Source organism: Gopherus flavomarginatus, chromosome 7 (assembly GCF_025201925.1).
Source record: "Gopherus flavomarginatus isolate rGopFla2 chromosome 7, rGopFla2.mat.asm, whole genome shotgun sequence".
NCBI lineage: Eukaryota > Metazoa > Chordata > Testudines > Testudinidae > Gopherus > Gopherus flavomarginatus.
Window position 1 is genome coordinate 117159492 of NC_066623.1, and position 21369 is coordinate 117180860.

Below are 21369 nucleotides of genomic sequence, written 5' to 3' on the forward strand. Positions count from 1 at the left end.
AATCCTCATCCCCAGCCACAGCCCTCATCCCCCTGCACTCTGATCCTTATTCCCAGCCAGAGCCCTCATCCCCCTGCACCCTGATCCTCTTCCCCAGCCAGAGCCCACATCCCTCTACACCCTGATCCTCATCCCCAGCCAGAGCCCTCATCCTCCCGCACCCTAATCCTCTGCCCCAGCCGGAGCCCTCATCCCCCTGCACCCTGAGCCTCATCCCCAGCCGGAGCCCTCATCCCCCTGCACCCCAATCCTCATCCGAGCCAGAGCCCTCATCCCCCTGCACCCTGATCCTCATCCCCAGCCAGAGCCCTCATCCCCCCGCACCCTAATCCTCATCCCAGCCAGAGCCCTCATCCCCCCGCACCCTGATCCTCATCCCAGCCAGAGCCCTCATCCCCCCGCACCCTGATCCTCTGCCCCAGCCAGAGCCCTCATCCCCCCGCACCCTAATCCTCATCCCAGCCAGAGCCCTCATCCCCCCGCACCCTGATCCTCATCCCAGCCAGAGCCCTCATCCCCCGGCACCCTGATCCTCTGCCCCAGCCAGAGCCCTCATCCCCCCGCACCCTAATCCTCATCCCAGCCAGAGCCCTCATCCCCCCGCACCCTGATCCTCAGCCCCAGCCAGAGCCCTCATCCCCCCGCACCCTAATCCTCATCCCAGCCAGAGCCCTCATCCCCCTGCACCCTGATCCTCTGCCCCAGCCAGAGCCCTCATCCCCCTGCACCCTGATCTTCTGCCCCAGCCAGAGCCCTCATCCCCCTGCACCCTGATCCTCTGCCCCAGCCAGAGCCCTCATCCCCCCGCACCCTGATCCTCTGCCCCAGCCAGAGCCCTCATCCCCCCGCACCCTGAGCCTCTGCCCCAGCCAGAGCCCTCATCCCCCCGCACCCTGAGCCTCTGCCCCAGCCAGAGCCCTCATCCCCCCGCACCCTGAGCCTCTGCCCCAGCCAGAGCCCTCATCCCCCCGTACCCTGAGCCTCATCCCCAGCCGGAGCCCTCATCCCCGCGCACCCTGATCCTCATCCCCAGCCAGAGCCCTCATACCCCTGCACTCTGATCCTCATCCCAGCCAGTACCCTCATCCCCCTGCACCCTGATCCTCAGCCCCAGCCAGAGTCATGCCCCCACACCCTGATCCTCATCCCCAGCCAGAGCCCTCATCCCCCCGAACCCTGATCCTCATCCCCAGCCAGAGCCCTCATCCCCCCGCACCCTGATCCTCATCCCCAGCCAGAGCCCTCATCCCCCCGCACCCTGATCCTCATCCCCAGCCAGAGCCCTCATCCCCCCGCACCCTGATCCTCATCCCCAGCCAGAGCCCTCATCCCCCCGCACCCTGATCCTCATCCCAGCCAGAGCCCTCATCCCCCCGCACCCTGATCCTCAGCCCCAGCCAGAGCCCTCATCCCCCCGCACCCTAATCCTCATCCCAGCCAGAGCCCTCATCCCCCTGCACCCTGATCCTCTGCCCCAGCCAGAGCCCTCATCCCCCTGCACCCTGATCTTCTGCCCCAGCCAGAGCCCTCATCCCCCTGCACCCTGATCTTCTGCCCCAGCCAGAGCCCTCATCCCCCCGCACCCTGATCCTCTGCCCCAGCCAGAGCCCTCATCCCCCCGCACCCTGAGCCTCTGCCCCAGCCAGAGCCCTCATCCCCCCGCACCCTGAGCCTCTGCCCCAGCCAGAGCCCTCATCCCCCCGCACCCTGATCCTCATCCCCAGCCAGAGCCCTCATCCCCCCGCACCCTGATCCTCATCCCCAGCCAGAGCCCTCATCCCCCCGCACCCTGATCCTCATCCCCAGCCAGAGCCCTCATCCCCCCGCACCCTGATCCTCATCCCCAGCCAGAGCCCTCATCCCCCTGCACTCTGATCCTCATCCCAGCCAGAGCCCTCATCCCCCTGCACCCTGATCCTCAGCCCCAGCCAGAGTCATGCCCCCACACCCTGATCCTCAGCCCCAGCGAGAGTCATGCCCCCACACCCTGATCCTCAGCCCCAGCCAGTGCCCTCATCCCCCTGCACCCTGATCCTCAGCCCCAGCCAGAGTCATGCCCCCACACCCTGATCCTGAGCCCCAGCCAGAGTCATGCCCCCACACCCTGATCCTCAGCCCCAGCCAGAGCCCTCCTCCCCCCGCACCCTAATCCTCATCTCCAGCCAGAGGCCTCCTCCCCCGGCACCCAGATCCTCATCCCCAGCCAGAGCCCTCATCCCCGCGAACCGAGATCCTCAGCCTCAGCCAGAGCCCTCATCCCCCCGCACCCTGAGCCTCTGCCCCAGCCAGAGCCCTCATCCCCCTGCACCCTGATCCTCATCCCCAGCCAGAGCCCTCATCCCCCCGCACCCTGATCCTCATCCCCAGCCAGAGCCCTCCTCCCCCCGCACCCTAATCCTCATCCCAGCCAGAGCCCTCATCCCCCCGCACCCTGATCCTCAGCCCCAGCCAGAGCCCTCATCCCCCCGCACCCTAATCCTCATCCCAGCCAGAGCCCTCATCCCCCTGCACCCTGATCCTCTGCCCCAGCCAGAGCCCTCATCCCCCTGCACCCTGATCTTCTGCCCCAGCCAGAGCCCTCATCCCCCTGCACCCTGATCTTCTGCCCCAGCCAGAGCCCTCATCCCCCCGCACCCTGATCCTCTGCCCCAGCCAGAGCCCTCATCCCCCCGCACCCTGAGCCTCTGCCCCAGCCAGAGCCCTCATCCCCCCGCACCCTGAGCCTCTGCCCCAGCCAGAGCCCTCATCCCCCCGCACCCTGAGCCTCTGCCCCAGCCAGAGCCCTCATCCCCCCGTACCCTGAGCCTCATCCCCAGCCGGAGCCCTCATCCCCGCGCACCCTGATCCTCATCCCCAGCCAGAGCCCTCATACCCCTGCACTCTGATCCTCATCCCAGCCAGTACCCTCATCCCCCTGCACCCTGATCCTCAGCCCCAGCCAGAGTCATGCCCCCACACCCTGATCCTCATCCCCAGCCAGAGCCCTCATCCCCCCGAACCCTGATCCTCATCCCCAGCCAGAGCCCTCATCCCCCCGCACCCTGATCCTCATCCCCAGCCAGAGCCCTCATCCCCCCGCACCCTGATCCTCATCCCCAGCCAGAGCCCTCATCCCCCCGCACCCTGATCCTCATCCCCAGCCAGAGCCCTCATCCCCCCGCACCCTGATCCTCATCCCAGCCAGAGCCCTCATCCCCCCGCACCCTGATCCTCAGCCCCAGCCAGAGCCCTCATCCCCCCGCACCCTAATCCTCATCCCAGCCAGAGCCCTCATCCCCCTGCACCCTGATCCTCTGCCCCAGCCAGAGCCCTCATCCCCCTGCACCCTGATCTTCTGCCCCAGCCAGAGCCCTCATCCCCCTGCACCCTGATCTTCTGCCCCAGCCAGAGCCCTCATCCCCCCGCACCCTGATCCTCTGCCCCAGCCAGAGCCCTCATCCCCCCGCACCCTGAGCCTCTGCCCCAGCCAGAGCCCTCATCCCCCCGCACCCTGATCCTCTGCCCCAGCCAGAGCCCTCATCCCCCCGCACCCTGATCCTCATCCCCAGCCAGAGCCCTCATCCCCCCGCACCCTGATCCTCATCCCCAGCCAGAGCCCTCATCCCCCCGCACCCTGATCCTCATCCCCAGCCAGAGCCCTCATCCCCCCGCACCCTGATCCTCATCCCCAGCCAGAGCCCTCATCCCCCTGCACTCTGATCCTCATCCCAGCCAGAGCCCTCATCCCCCTGCACCCTGATCCTCAGCCCCAGCCAGAGTCATGCCCCCACACCCTGATCCTCAGCCCCAGCGAGAGTCATGCCCCCACACCCTGATCCTCAGCCCCAGCCAGTGCCCTCATCCCCCTGCACCCTGATCCTCAGCCCCAGCCAGAGTCATGCCCCCACACCCTGATCCTGAGCCCCAGCCAGAGTCATGCCCCCACACCCTGATCCTCAGCCCCAGCCAGAGCCCTCCTCCCCCCGCACCCTAATCCTCATCTCCAGCCAGAGGCCTCCTCCCCCGGCACCCAGATCCTCATCCCCAGCCAGAGCCCTCATCCCCGCGAACCGAGATCCTCAGCCTCAGCCAGAGCCCTCATCCCCCCGCACCCTGAGCCTCTGCCCCAGCCAGAGCCCTCATCCCCCTGCACCCTGATCCTCATCCCCAGCCAGAGCCCTCATCCCCCCGCACCCTGATCCTCATCCCCAGCCAGAGCCCTCATCCCCCTGCACTCTGACCCTCTGCCCCATCTCTGAGCTCCCCCGCATCATGAACCCCTCATCCTCAGCCCCAACCCTCATTATCCTGCATCCTGATCCTCTGCCCCAGCGTGCACCACCTCCCCCTTCCTGGACCCCCACCCCCAGCCGAGCCTGCACCCAAACTCTGTCCCAAAGCCTGCAGCCCTCACCCCCTCCTGCACACCCACTCCCTGCCCTAGCCCAGAGCCTGCACCCAGCACCCAAGCTCCGTCCCATAGCGTGCACCCCTCACCCCTTCCTTCACCCCCACCACCAGCCCAGAGCCTGCACCGAAACTCCATCCCAAAGCCTGCAGCCCTCACCCCCTCCTGCACACCCACCCCGTGCCCCAGCATGGAGCCTGCACCCAGCACCCAAACTCCTTCCCAAAGCCTGCACCCCTCCTGCACCCTAATCCTCAGCCCAGGACCTGCACCCCAGACCTCCCCCCGAAACCCCGCCCAGAGCCTTAGGCAGGTGGAGGCGGAGTTTGAGGGGCAGAGTTGGGGGGGCGGGTTCTGGGCACCACCAAAATTTCTACAAACTTGGCTCCCATGGTCACACCATCATATCAGTGGGGCAGGGCCTGGAGACTTCTGTCCCCCACAACCTCCCTGTGACTTGTTTCTCTATTGTGCAGTTTCCTGAAGCCAAATGGAATGTGCCTGGTACCTTTGTGTCTGCAGCCTCCTCTGTGTCTGGCCTGCGGCAGCAGGACATCCTTGCAGCATTGACAGTAAGGTGGGTATGGAGGACTCTTCACAGGACTCAGGGTAGTCTAAAGGCACCCAGGAAAGGGGCTCAGTGACCCAGGAGGTCCTGTCCAGCCCAATCAACTGAATGCAAGACAATGAAAAAATAGCATAGAAAGCTGACCCAAACTGCAAAAGGGACCAGGAGAGATTAGAGTAGGTTCTGCGTGCAGCGAGAAGCAGTTCCATACAGAAATGTGTAAAGTGATACATGTGAGGAGGGAGGGCTACCAAGAGGTGTGGTGGATTCTCCATCATTTGGAGTTTTTACAGCAGGGATCTCAAACTCAATTTACCTTGGGGCCAGTGCCAGTCCTCAAATCCTTCCAGTGGTCCAATAATGTCACTCATGCCGCCCAGAACCTGCTCCCCCACCAAACTCTACCCCCAACCTGCCTAAGGCTTGGAGTGAGTTTGGGTGGGGGAGGAGACCTGGGGTAGGGGACTGGGGTGCAGAATGCAGGCTCTGGGATGGAGTTTGGGTGGTGGTGGGGGAGGAGGTCTGGGTGCTTGGTGCAGGCTCTGGGATGGGGCAGGGGGTGGGGTTTCAGACTCTGAGAGGGAGGCGGGAGAGGGGGAGGGGTGCAGGCTCTGGGAGGGAGTTTGGGGGATGGGAGTGTGTGGGAGAAGGGGGTGCAGGCTCTGGGAGAAAGCTTGGGGCAGAAGGGGGTGTGGAAAGGAGGAGGGGTGCAGGCTCGGGGAAGGCGTTTGGGAGCGGGAGGGTGTGTGTACGAGGGGGGGTGCAGGCTCTGGGAGAGTTTGGGGGCTGTGTATGTATGGGAGGGTGCAGGCTCTAGAAGGAAGTTTTGGGGTTGGGGGGGTGTGGAAGGGGGAGGAGATGCAGGCTCTGAGAGGGAGTTTGGGGTGGGAGGGGGTCAGGAGGTGCCGTGCATAGTTTGGCCTCCAAGGCGGGGTGGGCCAGGGGGCCTCCATGTACTGCTGCCCCCAGGCATCGCCCCTGCAGCTTCCCATTGGCCTCAGGGGTGCTCGGGGCGGGGGCAGCGTGTGAAGGCACAGCCCTGCCCCGCCACAGGGAGGGGCCGGCAGCCATGTGGAGCAAGTAGGAAGCCGCTCAGCTCGGTTGTGCTGCTGGTGGTGGGTGGGGCCCCAGGCCATTTTAAATCGCCCGGGGAGGGCCCGTGGGCAGCAGGTGGGACCAAGGGAGAAACCGGTTTCAAAATTGCTGGAGCCCCACGGGCCACACTGGGGAGGTTGTCAGGCCGCAGATGGCCCATGGGCTGGGAGTTTGGGACCCCTGCTGTACAGTGAGATTAGAGCATTTCTTAGAATGAAATGGCCATTCATCGATTCCAAGGCCAGAAGGGACCATTGTGATCATCTAGTCTGACCTCCTGTATAGCACAGACCAGAGAACAGTCTCATAATAATTCCTAGGGCAGATCTTTAAGAAAATCATCCAATCTTGATTTAAAAATCGCAATGATGGAGAATCCACCATGACCCTCAGTAAACTGTTCCAATGTTTGATTACTCTCACCGTTAAAAATTGCCTTATTTCCAGTCTGAATTTGTCTAGCTTCAACTTCCAGCCATTGGATCCTGTTATGATTTTCTCTGCTAGCTTAAAGAGCTCATAATCAAGTATTTGTTCCCCATGTAGGTACTGGTCACCCCTTTAACTTAACAGAGAGGTTAATAGATGGAGCTCCTGGAGTCTGTCACAATAAAACATGTTTTCTAATCCTTTAATCATTCTTGTGGCTCTTCTCTGAACCTCTTTCAAATTTATCAACATCCTTTTTGAATTGTGGACACCAAAACTAGACACAGTGTTCCAGCAGCGGTCTCACTAATGCCAAATACAGAAGTAAAATAACCTCTACTCCTACTCAAGATTTATGCTTCCAAGGATCACATTAGCCTTTTTGACTACAATGTCACACTGGGAGCTCATATTCAACTGATTATCCATGATACCCAAATCTTTTTCCACATCAGTTTCCCAGGACAGAGACCCCAATCTTTAGAGCCCTGCAAATCTGCAGATATCCACAGTACATGTTTGCAGATTGGATGCGGATAAAAATTTTGTATCCACACAGGGTTCTACTCATTTTGTAAGTAGGGCCTACATTCTGTGTTCCTAAACATTTTCATTCAGCCATGTTAAAATACATATTGTTTGCTTGTACCCAGTTTACCAAGCAATCTGTCCTGTCCATAGGCACCAACTTTTCCCAGCAGTTGGTGTTCGACCCCCCGCCCATGCCCCCTGCCACGCCCCATTCCAACCCCTTCCCCAGCCCCCACCCCAACTCCACCCCATCCCTGCCCCTATCAGACTCCTTCCCCAAATCCCCAGCCCCGCCTCTTCCCTAAGCGTGCCGCATTCCCCCTCCTCCCAGTGCTTTGCGGCGGCAAGTGCTGAGAGCTAGGAGGAGAAGTGGGGCTGTGGCACGCTCAGGGGAGGAGGCAGAGGCAGAGTGGAGGTGGACATGAGCTGGGTCAGGGGGTGGGGCGGGGAGCTTGGCTGCCGGTGGGTGCAGAGCACCCACCAATTTTTCCCTGTCGGTGCTCCAGCCCCAGAGCACCCACGGAGCTGGCGCCTATGGTCCTGTCCTCTTCATTATTTACCACTCCCTCAATTTTTATGTCATCTGCAAACTTTATCAGTGAACTTATGTTTGCTTCTGGGTCACTGATTAAAATGTTAAATAGTATAGGGCCGAGAACTGATCCCTGATGGACCCCACTAGAAACACATCTACTCGATGATTCCTCCTTTACAATTATATTTTGAGACATATCAGTTAGCCAGCTTTTAATCCATTTAGTTTGTGCCATGTTAATTTTATATTTTTCTATTTTTTTAATCCAAATGTCATATTACCAAGTCAAATACCTTACAGAAAAAGTCTATTAAATCAACACTATTACCTTTAACCACCAAATTTGTAATCTAATAAAAAAAGATATCAAGTTAATTTGACAGGATCTATTTTCCATAAACCCATGTTGATTAGCATTACTGATATAACTCTCCTTTTAATTCTTAATTAATCAAGTTCCCTATCAGCCACTCCATTATCTTGCCTGGGATCAATGTCACATTGACAGGCCTATAATTACCTGGATCACCCCACTTACCCTTTATAAATATTGGCACAATATTAGCTTTATTCCAGACTTCTGGAACTTCCCCAATGTTCCAAGACTTATTGAAAATCAACACTGATGTTCAGCAAGGACCTCAGCCAGCTCTTTTACAAGTCTTGAATGTAAGTTATTTGGGGGTGCAGATTTAAAATGTCTAATTTTAATAGCTGCTGTTTAATATCCTCCTGAGATGCTAGTGGAATGGAAACAGTTATCATTGGAGGACTACATCATCTGATTTTTCGTAAATACAGAACAGAAATATTTATTGAACACTTCTGTCTTTTCTATATCACTATTGATACTTCTACCATGTCTATCTAGTAATGGACCAGTATCTTTGTTAGGATTCTTTTTTGTTCCTTATATACTTAAAAACTTTCTTCTTTTTGTCCTTAACTCTGCTGGCAATAGCTTTGTCCTCGTGTTGCTTTGCTTCCCTTATCAATTTTCTACCATTCCTTGCTTCTGTTTTATATTATCATCACCTTCCTCTTTCTTCCATTTGTATTATATTTATATATCTGTTTTCACCTCCCCTCTAAGCCAGGTTGGTTTAAAACCCTTCCATAAATAGTTAGATAGATGCACTCCTACACGTCAGCCACTCTGGCTTGCTTACTCAGTCTGCACAGGCAGATGTCTGCTGGTGGGCTCTCACCTGGGAACTGGAAGTGCAACAGCCCCTGTAAGAAACACGGTCCAAGCAATCAAGCAGTGCAGTCCACTTCTCAGGAAGCTGGAGACCCTTGAATGAATTAAGAACACACTGGACAGAGGCAGAGTCTGAAAATCCAAGGGGAGGAAGGAGGAAGGAGGGGACACATATTCCAGTGCTAGATGGTCACAAGTTTGGAAATGATCTTGAATGATAAATACCACTGGAGGGGATGTCCAGCAACTTTGCCCATCCCGCTCATCTACAGTATCTGGGCTTCTTCCTCCACCACCCCTTTCTTCTCATGTTCATCTCACTCTGTAAAATGTGTTGTGATTATAGACCCACAGCAACCCAATCTGTGCTGTTCTTTATCTAATTGTACTGGCCTGTGTCAGAGACTGGATATTGGACTAAAAGGACCATTGGTGTGATCTGCTCTGGTAGCTCCTATGTTCCTAAAATTATCTGTTTTTCTGTAAAACTCTGCAACAATTAAATTAATGAATTATGTTTGAATTTTTTGAATTTCACTGGAGAATCCTACCAGGGATGCAGAACCCCCTCATATAGATAACAATATTTTCTCAGGGATGGGCTGACTGCAGTGGAAAGAGTCTTCTACACACTCCAGATTCCCTTCCTGGAAACATCACCAGCTTGGACCTTTCCTTCAACTCCTTGGCAATGCTCAGAAGTGGGACTTTCTTGATACACTTCCCTTCTCTACGTGTTCTAAACCTCTCCAACAACATCATTCCCATGCTGTATCCAGCAGTCTTCTCTAACCTCTGGGCACTTCATCTGCTGGACCTGAGCAGCTGTAACATCTCCCACCTTCACCCAGAAGCTTTCCAGGGCTTGAGAAACCTGCAAACGCTGCTCCTGAAAAACAATAAGCTTCAGATTCTGCAGCTGCCTGCGTTCCTTGCCTTCAGGGCCCTTGTCCATCTGGATCTGCAGAACAATGATCTGCTCTCTGTGGATGCACTAGTCCTGCAGCTGATGGAAAGAACCCATCAGATCCTGCTTCAGGGGAACCCCTGGGTCTGTAATTGTTCCATGTATCCTTTCCAGCAATGGCTACAACAAAGAAGAGGTGAGGGAAGGACTGAGAGCATGGCTACCATAGGTAAAGAGGGGGGACTGAAGCGTAAATGCCCTGGAAGGCTTCAGGGAAGAATTACAGAAGTAATAGCTGTAGAAACCCTATTTGGTCCTTTTATTCCATCTCTTCTGATTAATGCAGACTTATTTCCAGCAGACTATTTTCTTGGGTTTCTCTACTCTTTTTTAATCAACTGAAAAATCACTCTGAAAGTTTTTATTTATTGTGGTTACAAGTAATGCCCAAGATTCCTAGAAATGATGTGTTGGAGAAAAGGCTTTTTTTCAGTTTGGCTAAGATTTTGGAAATGGGCACCTAAAGTTCACCTCCTAATCCACATTTTGGCATCTGAATAAATGGCCAGATTTCAAAAGTGCTAATCACTCAACAGCTCCTATTATCCACTTCAGTGGGAGCAGGACTTCAAACCTCAGAGCCCAGTTTTTGAAATGTTCTAGATTTCATGGCGACGGTGTCCCTTTAACTGTTGACATTTCTATCACAATGTGAGACCTTGTCTACACTGCAAGTTAAGTTGAACTATGTTAGGTCGATATGTAGCCACCACAGTAATTAGTGTGTTTTTTCATGTCCACACTAATTTTTCCCCGTGGGTGCTCCAGCCCCAAAGCACCCATGGAGTCAGTGCCGCAGCCTCTCACTCTCGCTGCCCAGGTCTCGCAGCCGAGGCTGTCAGTGCTGGGCAGCAGGGGACTCTGGCTGTGAGCCCCATGCGGGGCTGATAGCCAAAAAGCAATGTAAGTAACCCAGTGTCTACACTAACACTGCATTGCCCTGTCTACCTCAACCTAACCGCTATGCCTGTTGCAGAGGTGGAGTTATTAAGGCGACCTAGCAAGCGACTTATATTGGTGGGAGCTACATTGTAGCATAGATGCTTACATGGCTTAGTCAACGTAAGCTGCTGTATGTCGACCTAGCTCTGTAGTTAGGGTTGCCAGGGGTCTGGTTTTCCATCGGGACTCCTGGTCGAAAAGGGACCCTGGCAGCTCTGGTCAGGGCTGCTGACCAGGCCATTTAAAAGTCTGGTTGGTGGCGCAGCGGGCCTAAGACAGGCTCCCTGCGGCTCCTGGCAGCAGCGACATGTCCGCCCTCCAGCTCCTCCGTGTAGGGGCAGCCATGGGGCTCTGCACACTGCCCCCGCCCTAAGAGCTGGCTCTGCAGCTCCCATTGGCAGGAAACCATGGCCAATGGGAACTGCAGGAGTGGCGACTGCAGAGGGGGCAGTGCGCAGAGCCACCTGGCCGTGCCTCCATGTAGAAGCCAGAGGGGAGATATGCCGCTGCTTCTGGGAGCTGCTTGAAGTAAGTGCCGCTCAAAGCCTGCACCCCTGACCTCCTCCTGCATCTCAACCCCCTGCCCCAGCCCTGATCCCCCTCCCACCGTCTGAACCCCTTGGTCCCAGCCCAGAACACCCTCCTACACCCCAAGCCCCTTATCCCCAGCTAAGTCAGCACCCCCAGCCAGAGCCCTCACCCCCCCCACATCCCAACCCCCTGCCCAGCCCAGAGCCCCCTCCCACACTCCAAACCCCTCATCCCTAGTCCCACACCAGAGCCCGCACCTCCTGCAGGAGCCCTCACCCTAACCCCCAGCCCAGAGCCCCCTCCTGCACCCTGAACCCCTCATTTTTGGCCCCATCCTGGAACCCACACCCCCAGGCCAGAACCTGTACCTTCTCCCACATCCCAACCCTCTGCCTCCGCCCAGAGCCCCCTTCCATATTCCAAACCCCTTGGCTCCACCCTCCAGCCCGGAGCCCCCTCCTGCACCCAAACCTCTCATCCCTGGCCCCACCCCAGAGTCCTCACTCTCTCTCTCACATCCCAACCCCCTGAGCTAGCCTGGTGAAGAGAGGGAGGAGGGGATGGAGTGAACTGAGAGTGGAACCTCAGAGGAGGGGTGGGACAGGGTGTTCAGGTTTGTGTGAGTATCTATTGGGTGTCTGGGAAGTGGGCGGGCAAAGCCCGCCCACTGCTAAAGGATCCTCCCCCAGCCTAAGGGGAGGAACCACAGGGCCACAGAACCCACTGAGTTCGGGGGACAACTAATAAAAGAACAGGGACAGGAGTGAGGTTAAAGGGTCAGAAGGAGTGAACCTGACGGGGACACCGAGCAGAGAACCCCGGACAGCGCCCACTGCTCCTCGAAGGCGTCAAGGGAGCCAGTGGACGCCGCCCAGAGGAACTCCACCTGGATGCGTGAATGGACCATGGAGCGGAAGCAAGCCCCACAGTCACCAGAGTCTCCATCGGCCAACCTCCCCTCCCTGGTCGCGTGGATGGCCTTTTTTGCCAGGGCGAGGAGGAGGTTGACCAGGAGGTCCCGGGACTTCGTGGGGCCATGGATAGGGAGTGCGTACAGAAGGAGGTGAGGGGAAAAGTGCAAACAGAAACGTAAGAGGATGGCAATGAGGAGCCGGTGTAGGGGCTGCAACCTGGCGCACTCTAAGTAAACGTGCGCCAGGGTCTCCCTCACGCCGCAGAAGGGGCAGGTGTCCGGGACAGGGGTAAACCGCGCCAAGTACACGCCCGTGCTCATGGCCCCATGGAGGAGCCGCCAACTGATATCCCCAGTGGGCCTTGGGACCAGGGTGGAGTAGAGGCTGGCCCACCGGGGCTCCTCACCCTCCAGAGGTGGCAGGAGGCCCCGCCACTTCGTATCGGGGCGGGACACGAGGGTGAGGAAGTGAAGGGTGTGGAGAACGAGCGTGTAGAGGGTTTGTGTGAGTAGAAAATTGGCAACCCTATCTGTAGTGGAGACCAAGCCTAAATATATTTGGTACTTTACAGATAACAGGCAGCTCACATTCACAGCAACTCCTCCCACTAATTTTGCTTGTTGCCGATGGCTCCATATTTAGTGATTTCTTCTCTTGTTTCTTCCATTAGGTTTCACTAGAAGCTGAGAACAGACTAAGTGGGTGGGCATTAGCAGGTGCACTCTCTTGTGCTCTTTATATAATAAAGAAGACCTCCCTCCAAAATGGGAATGGGTGGGAAGGTGGAGCCCCCCTTCCCTGCAACTGAGTCAGGTTTTGTCTCCTAGGTGTGCAAGTACTCTGTGCCTCTCCACCAGAACTCCAGGGCCAGGAGGTCAAGACCCTGAACTTTCAGGATCTAGGCTGCAGGAGAAAACAGTGGTTTCCTCAGGCTCAGCCTTCACTCAGAAGAAAACTGCTGGCCACAGTGCAGAGAAATGACAGTAAGTTGTGCAGCTACAGGAACTCTGTTCCCATGTGAATGCTCTAACTCCCTATTTAATCAGTTTTCCTACCAGTGGCATAGTCCCAAAGTATATACCCCACTGATCCAGTATGTGAGGTCTGAATTCCTGCTCTGCCTCCTAACTAACTCATCGTAAGATTTTGGTTCACTCTGTTCTGCTAGGTTTGGATTGCTCTGCAATGTAACTAACATTCCTGGCAGCTACATGCATTTGGCAGCATCAATAGCTAGAGAGACTGCCTGAATTCTGCTCTGGACCTTGTCAGAGTGAGTGTGTGGTGTCCTGGCTGGGGACAAGGGCTGTAACAGTCACATAGGGTATGTCTGCACTGTAATTAAAAACCCACAGCTGACCTGTGTCAACTGGCTCCGGCTATGGGCTGTTCAGTTCTGGTGTACATGTTGGGCTTGGGCTGGAGGCTGGGCTCTAGGACCCTGCAATGGGGAATGGTCCCAGAACTTAGGCTGCAGCCTGAGCAGGAACATTTGCTTTACAATTAAACAGCTCCTTTGCCTGACCCCAAGTCAGCTGGCATAGGCCAGCTTGAGTGTCTAATTGCAGTGTAGACATAATCTTAGGGCAGGGGTTTTCACAACAAAATTTTTGGTGGCCTCAGAGTGCAGCCACCAACTCTTGCTGGTGGCCACAATGACACTCTTCCCTAAAGTTATTAAGTATTTTAGGAAAACCAAATGAAAGAATCAGAAATACACGTCCAAATCTTCGTAATTTATTTATGTAGGGTTTTTTTATTGCAGACTCAATAATTAAAAATAACGCCGTGAAAAGTGATATTTGTATGTTTGTTAATATCACTTATCACAGCCTCCCAGCTAGCTACTAAGTGTGCTGTGAAAAGTGATACTTACATGTTTGTTCATATCACTCTTCTCAGCAAGCACCAGGACAAATTAAAGCCTGGATGGGGGGGATTGGAGGGGGAGGCAGCCGGGGCCCATGGTGATGGGGGAAGGGGGTGAGCCCCGCCACCGCACAGCCAGAAGTTGGTGCCTGCTCCCATGTGGCCGGAGGCCAGAGTGCATGGCTGGAGCCAGGGGTCAGCTCCCGAAGCCCTGCAGCCAGGCTCCCAAAGTCCTGTCAGTGGAGCCTGCTGCCCAACCACGCAAGCTTCACTGCCCCTCCACCCACGGTGGGTCGAGAACTCACCTTGCTCCTGCAGTGTTGTGCCTTACCTGTCTCCAGAGGTGGTGCAGGGCGGGGCATCAAGGAGCAACAGGGAAGGAGAGGGGCTGCTGTTTTGTGCCTCCCCACTCCCCTCCCCATCACTGCACAGGAGGCTGTTGTGGCCACAGGAAAAGCCCCCAAGTGGCCACATTTGAGAAACACTTTGTTGTCAGATAAAGCACGAGATAATTTTACACAACAAAAAAAGGTTACTAACCTCATCAAAGTTATTAGAGACTCAGATACTACATGACAGGCACCAACACAATACAGGAGCCCAGAGGTTAGTTAGTGGGAGAATTATGAAATCTGAATGATCTCTTGCCATCTGAGCAGGATAACTATCCCTCCCCCAAGACCTTATGCTGAGCTGCAGATTATCCTCTTCTAGAGTTTTAAAGAAAATTCTTCAGGAAAGGTCAGAACCTACCCAGTGTTAGTGCTTGAGAGAAACCATTTACATTAGCAAAACTGTGGCAGTTTACACCACTTACTCCAATGAACAGCTGCCATTTAACAGCTTCTCGGTATTTAATGAAATGAAACATAACATTACTCCTTCCTCATCACACTGTTTCCTAGACAAAACATTTGCAAATTCCAGTATTCCGTTCAACAGAGTGGAGAGCCATCCTTTTGTTTTTCTCCGGATTATTCCATTTACACAAATCCTGGCGCTTTACATTCAAGTTATAAGAACATAACATAAGAGCATAAGAACGGCCCTACTGGGTCAGACCAAAAGTCCATCTAGCCTAGTATCCTGTCTTCTGACAGTGGCCAGTGACAGGTGTCCCAGAGGGAATGAACAGAACAGGTAATCAAGTGATCCATCCCCTGTCCCTCTTTCCCAATTTTGTTAGGCTTTATCTTCACTGCCTCCCCCCCACAAAAAGTGTTAACTAAGGCACATTAATCATCCAACCTTAAAATCCTAGTGGAGACAAGGCACTGTAGTATTTACCACAAGGCAGCTAAGCTATACCTTCGCCTGTGACTGACCTCACTTATTTATTATTTTTAACAGTGAAGACACAGCCAAAATTAGGATGTAAAGATGTGTTAGATTAGCTGGATCCATCTAATTAAAACCTTCAAAGCTAAAGACAAAGCAAACTGTAACACTTGCTCCGCTGAGACCTTAACTTGCACAGCTTGCACCTGCTAAAGAACAATTTGCTTTGTCTTGACTTAAGTTTTATAAGGTTTTATGGATGGAGCCAGATAACGTGATCTAACATACCTTTAAATCCTAACCGAGCCAAAGCCTTGGTAAATTGTCTCCCAGTCATGAGATTGTGTGTCCCCAACCCAAATTATGTCAGAAAAAGTGATTGAGGGTTTTAACTATTAGTAACTCTTCCAAATTCACTGATATATAAACTCCCTTGTTCCCCTTTAATAATCAAACCCTCAATTTCCTTTCATACAAAGCTGTACATGCTTTAATGGTGTTTTCTGTTAGGCTAAAAATTTAAAAAGCACAGGCAACTTCAGAATCACAGGTCTGAATACACTGGGCCCAATTCACCATGCAATCATTTGCACTCATGCAAAGAGAATGTGAAGTAGGTGTAAAATGCTACCATTCTGATAGGCACCATTAAGCAGCACCATTGTGGCTCATGGAGCACCAGCCCAAGTATTCACCCTGTGTCTGTGGTAGTAGGTCCTGGCAATCCCTCACCCATCAGGAAGATACTGGTGAGACATGGGGATTCCCTGACCTACTCAGTCTCTCTTTCCTCTGCAGCAACCACCACGTCGCCTGCAGGGAAGGGAGGGAACAGCTGGCCATACTTGGTGGGCTTCCTTGTATCAGCTATTGGCATCTCCATCCTGATTGCACTGGCTGCAAAGTGCAAACTATTCCATAAGAACTTTGCCAGCTACCGCCACCAGCCACTGCCTGACACCAGCTCGATGGGAGGCAGCCATGCTGAGAGCGGGGTTGCCTGGGGGGAGAATCAATCCATGCCTAGTGCTGCTGGGCTGCAACTGGAGGATGATGATGGCTTCATTGAAGATAACTACATCCAGCCAAGTGAACGGCTGCAGGAGGAAGACTAATTGGAGCCACATTCTCCCTCTGAGGCTGGGACTTCACCCAGGCGCCCCTCCCAGCCATCCCCCTTCACCTTCTGGGGCCAGGGCTTTCAACTCCTGGCCTGTCATTTCAGCTCTCGGCAGCCCAGGACCCCCACCTCCACTCCGAGCCTTCCTTCTCCATCGAGTTGTCACTATTCTTGGTTTAGCTTCCACTGTTTAACTTAGGGGGTGGGACCAACATGAAAAAAGGAGGAGCTGAGAAGTGACATGAGAGAAGGGTGTGATGAGGAAGGGGTCGGCATGGGAGAGGGGATAATGGGAGCAGAGATTCCTGGGAAACTATTAGGGTCCAATTTTATCTCTGGTGTAACAGCACCAACTTCAGTGGTGTTACACTAGGGAACAATACAGCCCACAGTGCCGGGAGGTCTGCCTTGGCACTGAAAACAAACTGCTCTTTGCATCTTTGCTTCAGTATTTGAAATGCCATAAAGCACAGTGAAAGCCAGCCTGGTGCAGCCTTTGCTCCTAGCATGATGCTAGGGAGAAACCCCACCCTCAGCACTAGCCTCACGCACCCTAGCCTGAGCCAGAGTTCCAAATGACCAGCACTGAGATAGACACACTCCAGCACAGACACTTCTGATTCTGAGAGCCTGGTGACATCACACAGAGAAGACAAAGACTAGAACATCCCCCATGAAACCCTGACTCTCTGTAGCCTCCAGTGACTCTGCCCTGGAGAGGGAGGTACTGCCCATCAACACGACAAAGCCACTAACCTGTATATCAAGCCTGCTTTCCGATCCTAGCTCATATGAGAGCTCAGAAGCCATAGGAGGGGAAATGCCAGGGACAGTTATAAGAGGAGCATCTGGGAAGCTGTCTGGTTGTGGTGCCAAACGGGCTCTGCTGTTTAACCTGAATGTATGTGGCTACACAGCCTGTCTCACTGTCATGGCTCCTTCCACTTCAGAGCTGAACTTTGAGTTTATTCCTTTTGATTGGCTGCCCTCCTGGTTACAAGGCCCAGCACTTGCTGTGTGAGCTGGCTGCTGAGTTCTGAAACAAGATTAATGAAATCTCTAACACACAGTGATGTTATCATTGTGCTTATCATTATCCTGAAAGGTCCTAGCTTTACAGGCTGCATCTGTGGGGATGCTTCATCCAAGGGTGAAATGCAGCCATCTCTTTAAGAGAACAGGAGGCAAAGGAGAATCCTGGGTCTAGTAGAAACTGCACAAGCATATGTCAACCTAATAAAATACACATTTTTTTAACTTTGTGTGCAGGGTGAAGACAAGCAGCTTTCTCTCTTTATTTTGTGCAAACCCCCTCCTTCCCCACCAGTGTTATGCTGTTCACATGTATCACACCTGGTAAACTCCTTATGTCTTTGTTTCCTCTGTAGAGTGTTATATGCAAATATTAAATATCAAACAGATTCATGGAACAGGATAGAAGTCCCAGAATTAGAACGGGGACAAAACACTGGGGTTAATACTCCATTCCTTAAAACAAAGGGTTCTGAAATCTTAAATTCTTTGGGGGAAAAAATCAGCTGATTCCAGGAAGGATAGCACCAAGAAACTAGCCAAATTTTAGGGGTTTAGGGACACTATTAGGGATTTCTAACTATCCCCAGCTGGAATCCCCTTTTTTCACAGACCTGTGATCCTGACCTCATCTCTGACCTGTCATTTCACCTTAGCATGATTCTGTCAGAAAGAGGATTACAGGGTTGGGATTCAAAATCAGTCTGTGTTTCTACTCTTAAAATTGCTTTCCCAGCCTGGCTTGTTCCAACATAATTTAACTGCTGGGAAAGCATTGGTGCCAACTATCCTGATTTTATCATGACTCATGATATTTGGTGTTTTCCTTAAGGTCCCAGCTCCTAGAATCACGTGAATTGGGTCAGGTCAAAAGCATGCAGAGGGAAGAAAGGGACAAGAGGAAGATAGTGAGGGCCTGGAAAGATCATACAAGGAAAGGGAAGACAAAGCAGGATTTCACATGTGTCAACCTAGGTTGCTCGCTGGCTCAGTTGTGATGCCCAAATGTCCTCACTGGTGTGCTGAGGTCTGGGCATCTCCAATGATCCTTAAAGTTCATCATCAAAGGACAGTGTCTGGAACAAAGCAGAAGTTTGTTGACCATTCCCCAAGGAATCCCCCAGGAGTCCATATTTTTTCTCCCCAAAGTCTCTTTTTAGAAGTCTGTGAGGGATGCAATGGGTCAAATAGGTCCTTACTGTTCTAACCTCCACTGGACCAGAATTGGGTGTGTCAGAAATTAGGCCTATTATTTTCTGGTTCCTATCCCCTCTTGTTTACAGTCTTGACCTCACCATAATCCTTGTGTCATATCAGTCATCCTTTTCTGTTTATACCAAACCAGGCTGTCTCTTTTTCATATATGCCTTTCTATAACATTAACAGTTATGGGTTCTTGTAACATTTTTATGAGCTTTCATCCACTTCCCAACAATTGAGCTCATAGTGAGGATAGCCCTACAAGACCTCAATAATTAAAACAAGTGACATGATTTTTTTGGGACCTGACTCATAACTTTTGACTGTCTGAGGCTGACCATAATGAGGACAAATGAGATATCCCTGCAGGTAGGTGCACTATGTGAGTCTCCCCCGGAACCAATCACCACTGACCCCACCTCCTCATTATCAGAAGTCTTCCCTGTTTCTCAATCACCCCCACCTCAGTTCTGCACTCTCTATTCCTCTACCATAACCCTCCTACCCCAATCTTCTCCTGGCCTGCATGTCCCATGCAGTCCACCTACCCCTCTCTGCCAGAAACCTAGACAAAGATCATGTGACTCACAAGAGTTGGAAACACTGCAACTCTAATCACTGTAATCAGGAGAGAGTGGAGCTCACTTACCCTCTAAGGCACTGTTCAAATAGGAAAAAAAATAAGAGAAAGATACAGGCATGAATTAAAACAGCCTTAGGGCTGCTCTAATTAGGTTATGTCTACCCTACGAAATTATATAGACCTAACTTAAGTCAGCTCACAGCCCCCATAGCTATTAAGTCTCTTGTGTGCATGCACACTTGGTGCCTTGCTTTGGTGATGCAGGTCCTCACCAGGAGTGCTTGTATTGATTGGATTGTCAGTGTGGGGCATTGTGGGATGGCTCCTTGAGGCCAGCAACCATCAACCTAAGCAAAGCAGCATCTACACTGACACTGCATCGACTGACTCCATGCCTCGGCGCTGAGAGACACTTGGGAGCCAAATTCAAGAGAAGAGACTTCATAGCTAGGCCAACACAAGGCAGCTTGCCACCCTTAGCTTGTAGTACAGACCAGGCCTTGGTGTGCAGCTGCTAACCCTAACCCTGCCCAGCAAGTCTCTGCCACCCAGTCCTCCCCATCCCTTCCTCTGCCCTTCCTCCCTCCCCTGTCGTCCCCACCCCTCGCCCCCATCCCTTCCTCCCTTCTGCCCTTCCTTCCATCCCTTCCTTCCCACCCCTCATCCCCTGCCCTTCTTCTCTCCCTGCCTCCCCCCGCTTCCTCCCTTGCCCCCCTCCCATCCTGCCTTCCTCCCTCCTGCCCCCAGGCCTCCCCACCCTCTGCCCTTCCTCCCCTCATTCCTCCTGCCCCTAGTCCTCCCCATCCCTTCCTCCCCACCCCCTGCCCTTCCTCCCCACCCCTCACCCCCTGCCCTTCTTCCCTCCCTGCCCCCATCCCTTCATCCCTCGCCCCCCTCCCGTCCTGCCTTCCTCCCTCGCCCCCCGCCCCACTCCTCCCCAACCCCTGCCCTTCCTCCCCACCCTCACCCCCTGCCCTTCTTCCCTCCCTGCCTCCCTCCTGCTCCAGTCCTCCCCACCCCCTGCCCTTCCTCCCCTAATTCCTCCTGCCCCTAGTCCCCCCTGCTCTTCTTCCCTCCCTGCCTCCCCCCATCCCTTCCCCTGTCCTGCCACCCTCCTGCCCCCAGTCCTCCCCACCCCCTGCCCTTCCTCCCCTAATTCCTCCTGCCCCTAGTCCCCCCTGCCCTTCTTCCCTCCCTGCCTCCCTCTTGCCCCAGTCCTCCCCACCCCCTGCCCTTCCTCCCCTAATTCTTCCTGCCCCTAGTCAGGGCCGGCTTTAGGAAGTGCGGGGCCCAATTCGAACACTTTTGGCTGGGCCCTGGCAGGGATGACTTAAAAAGAAAAAAGTGTAAAAAAAAGCCTTCCATTTCTTCCATGTTTATTTACTTTCCATAACTATATAAATAATAAAATTGTATATTATGTACATTGCATCATATATGCTGTTGATTGGTTATTAATGACTGCCGTTTCACATGTGTGGGTCCACACCACTCCCTGGGGGCGTGCACATGTGTGGGTTCCCGCTGCTTCCTGCCCCCTTCATTGAAGCAGGTGTGCAGGTTACTGGCCTGGGAACTGCAGGGCAGCAGTGGACATGGGGCTGGTTCGAGGCAGGGCAGGGGCTGACTGGAGGTAGGGTCTGGCTGCAGACAGGGCAAGGGGTGCAGGGCTGGCTGGAAACAGGGGAGTGTGGGGTGGGCTGGCTTCAGGCAGGGCCACAGGGGGGTGCAGCAGGGGTTGGCAGGGCTGGAGACAGGACTATGTGACTGGCTGGCTTCACGCAGGGGAGGTGCAGCAGGGGTTGGCTGGAGACAGGGCAGGGGGTTTGGTAGGGGCTGGCTGTGGGCAGGGGGTGCACAGCTGGCTGTAGGCAGCGGGGGATGGGGCTGGTGCGGGCAGGGCAGGAGGCGCAGCAGAGGCAGCTGGAGCCCCGGCCCTTTAAAAAGCCCCCAAGTTCCCCGCTATCCCAGGGCTCTGGGGGCTATTTAAAGGGCCCGGGACTCCCCTGCTTCTACCCCGCCCCGGACCTTTTAAATAGCCGCGGGAGCCCTGGGGAATGCATGGGGGCAGCGGGGCTCCGGCAGCTATTTAAAGGACCGGGGTGGCAGAGGCAGCTGGAGCCCTGGCCCTTTAAATAGCCCCCAGAGCCCCCTGCTACCCCAGGGCTCTGGGAGCTATTTAAAGGG

General features: G+C 54.0%; 1 protein-coding gene across 5 annotated transcripts in view; it reads left to right on the plus strand.

The window, feature by feature from the left end:
* Positions 1 to 19770, plus strand: part of C7H1orf210 (chromosome 7 C1orf210 homolog) — a 29752-nt gene extending 9982 nt beyond the window's left edge. For all 5 annotated transcript variants that reach the window (XM_050961221.1, XM_050961220.1, XM_050961219.1 and 2 more), the window contains 4 exons: positions 4864 to 4964; positions 9342 to 9849; positions 12928 to 13083; positions 16046 to 19770. In XM_050961221.1, the coding sequence (XP_050817178.1) occupies positions 4878 to 4964; positions 9342 to 9849; positions 12928 to 13083; positions 16046 to 16362 (1068 nt within the window). In that variant the 5' untranslated portion in view covers positions 4864 to 4877 and the 3' untranslated portion in view covers positions 16363 to 19770. The remainder of the gene's footprint in view (positions 1 to 4863; positions 4965 to 9341; positions 9850 to 12927; positions 13084 to 16045) is intronic.
* The last annotated feature ends 1599 nt before the right edge of the window (positions 19771 to 21369 follow it).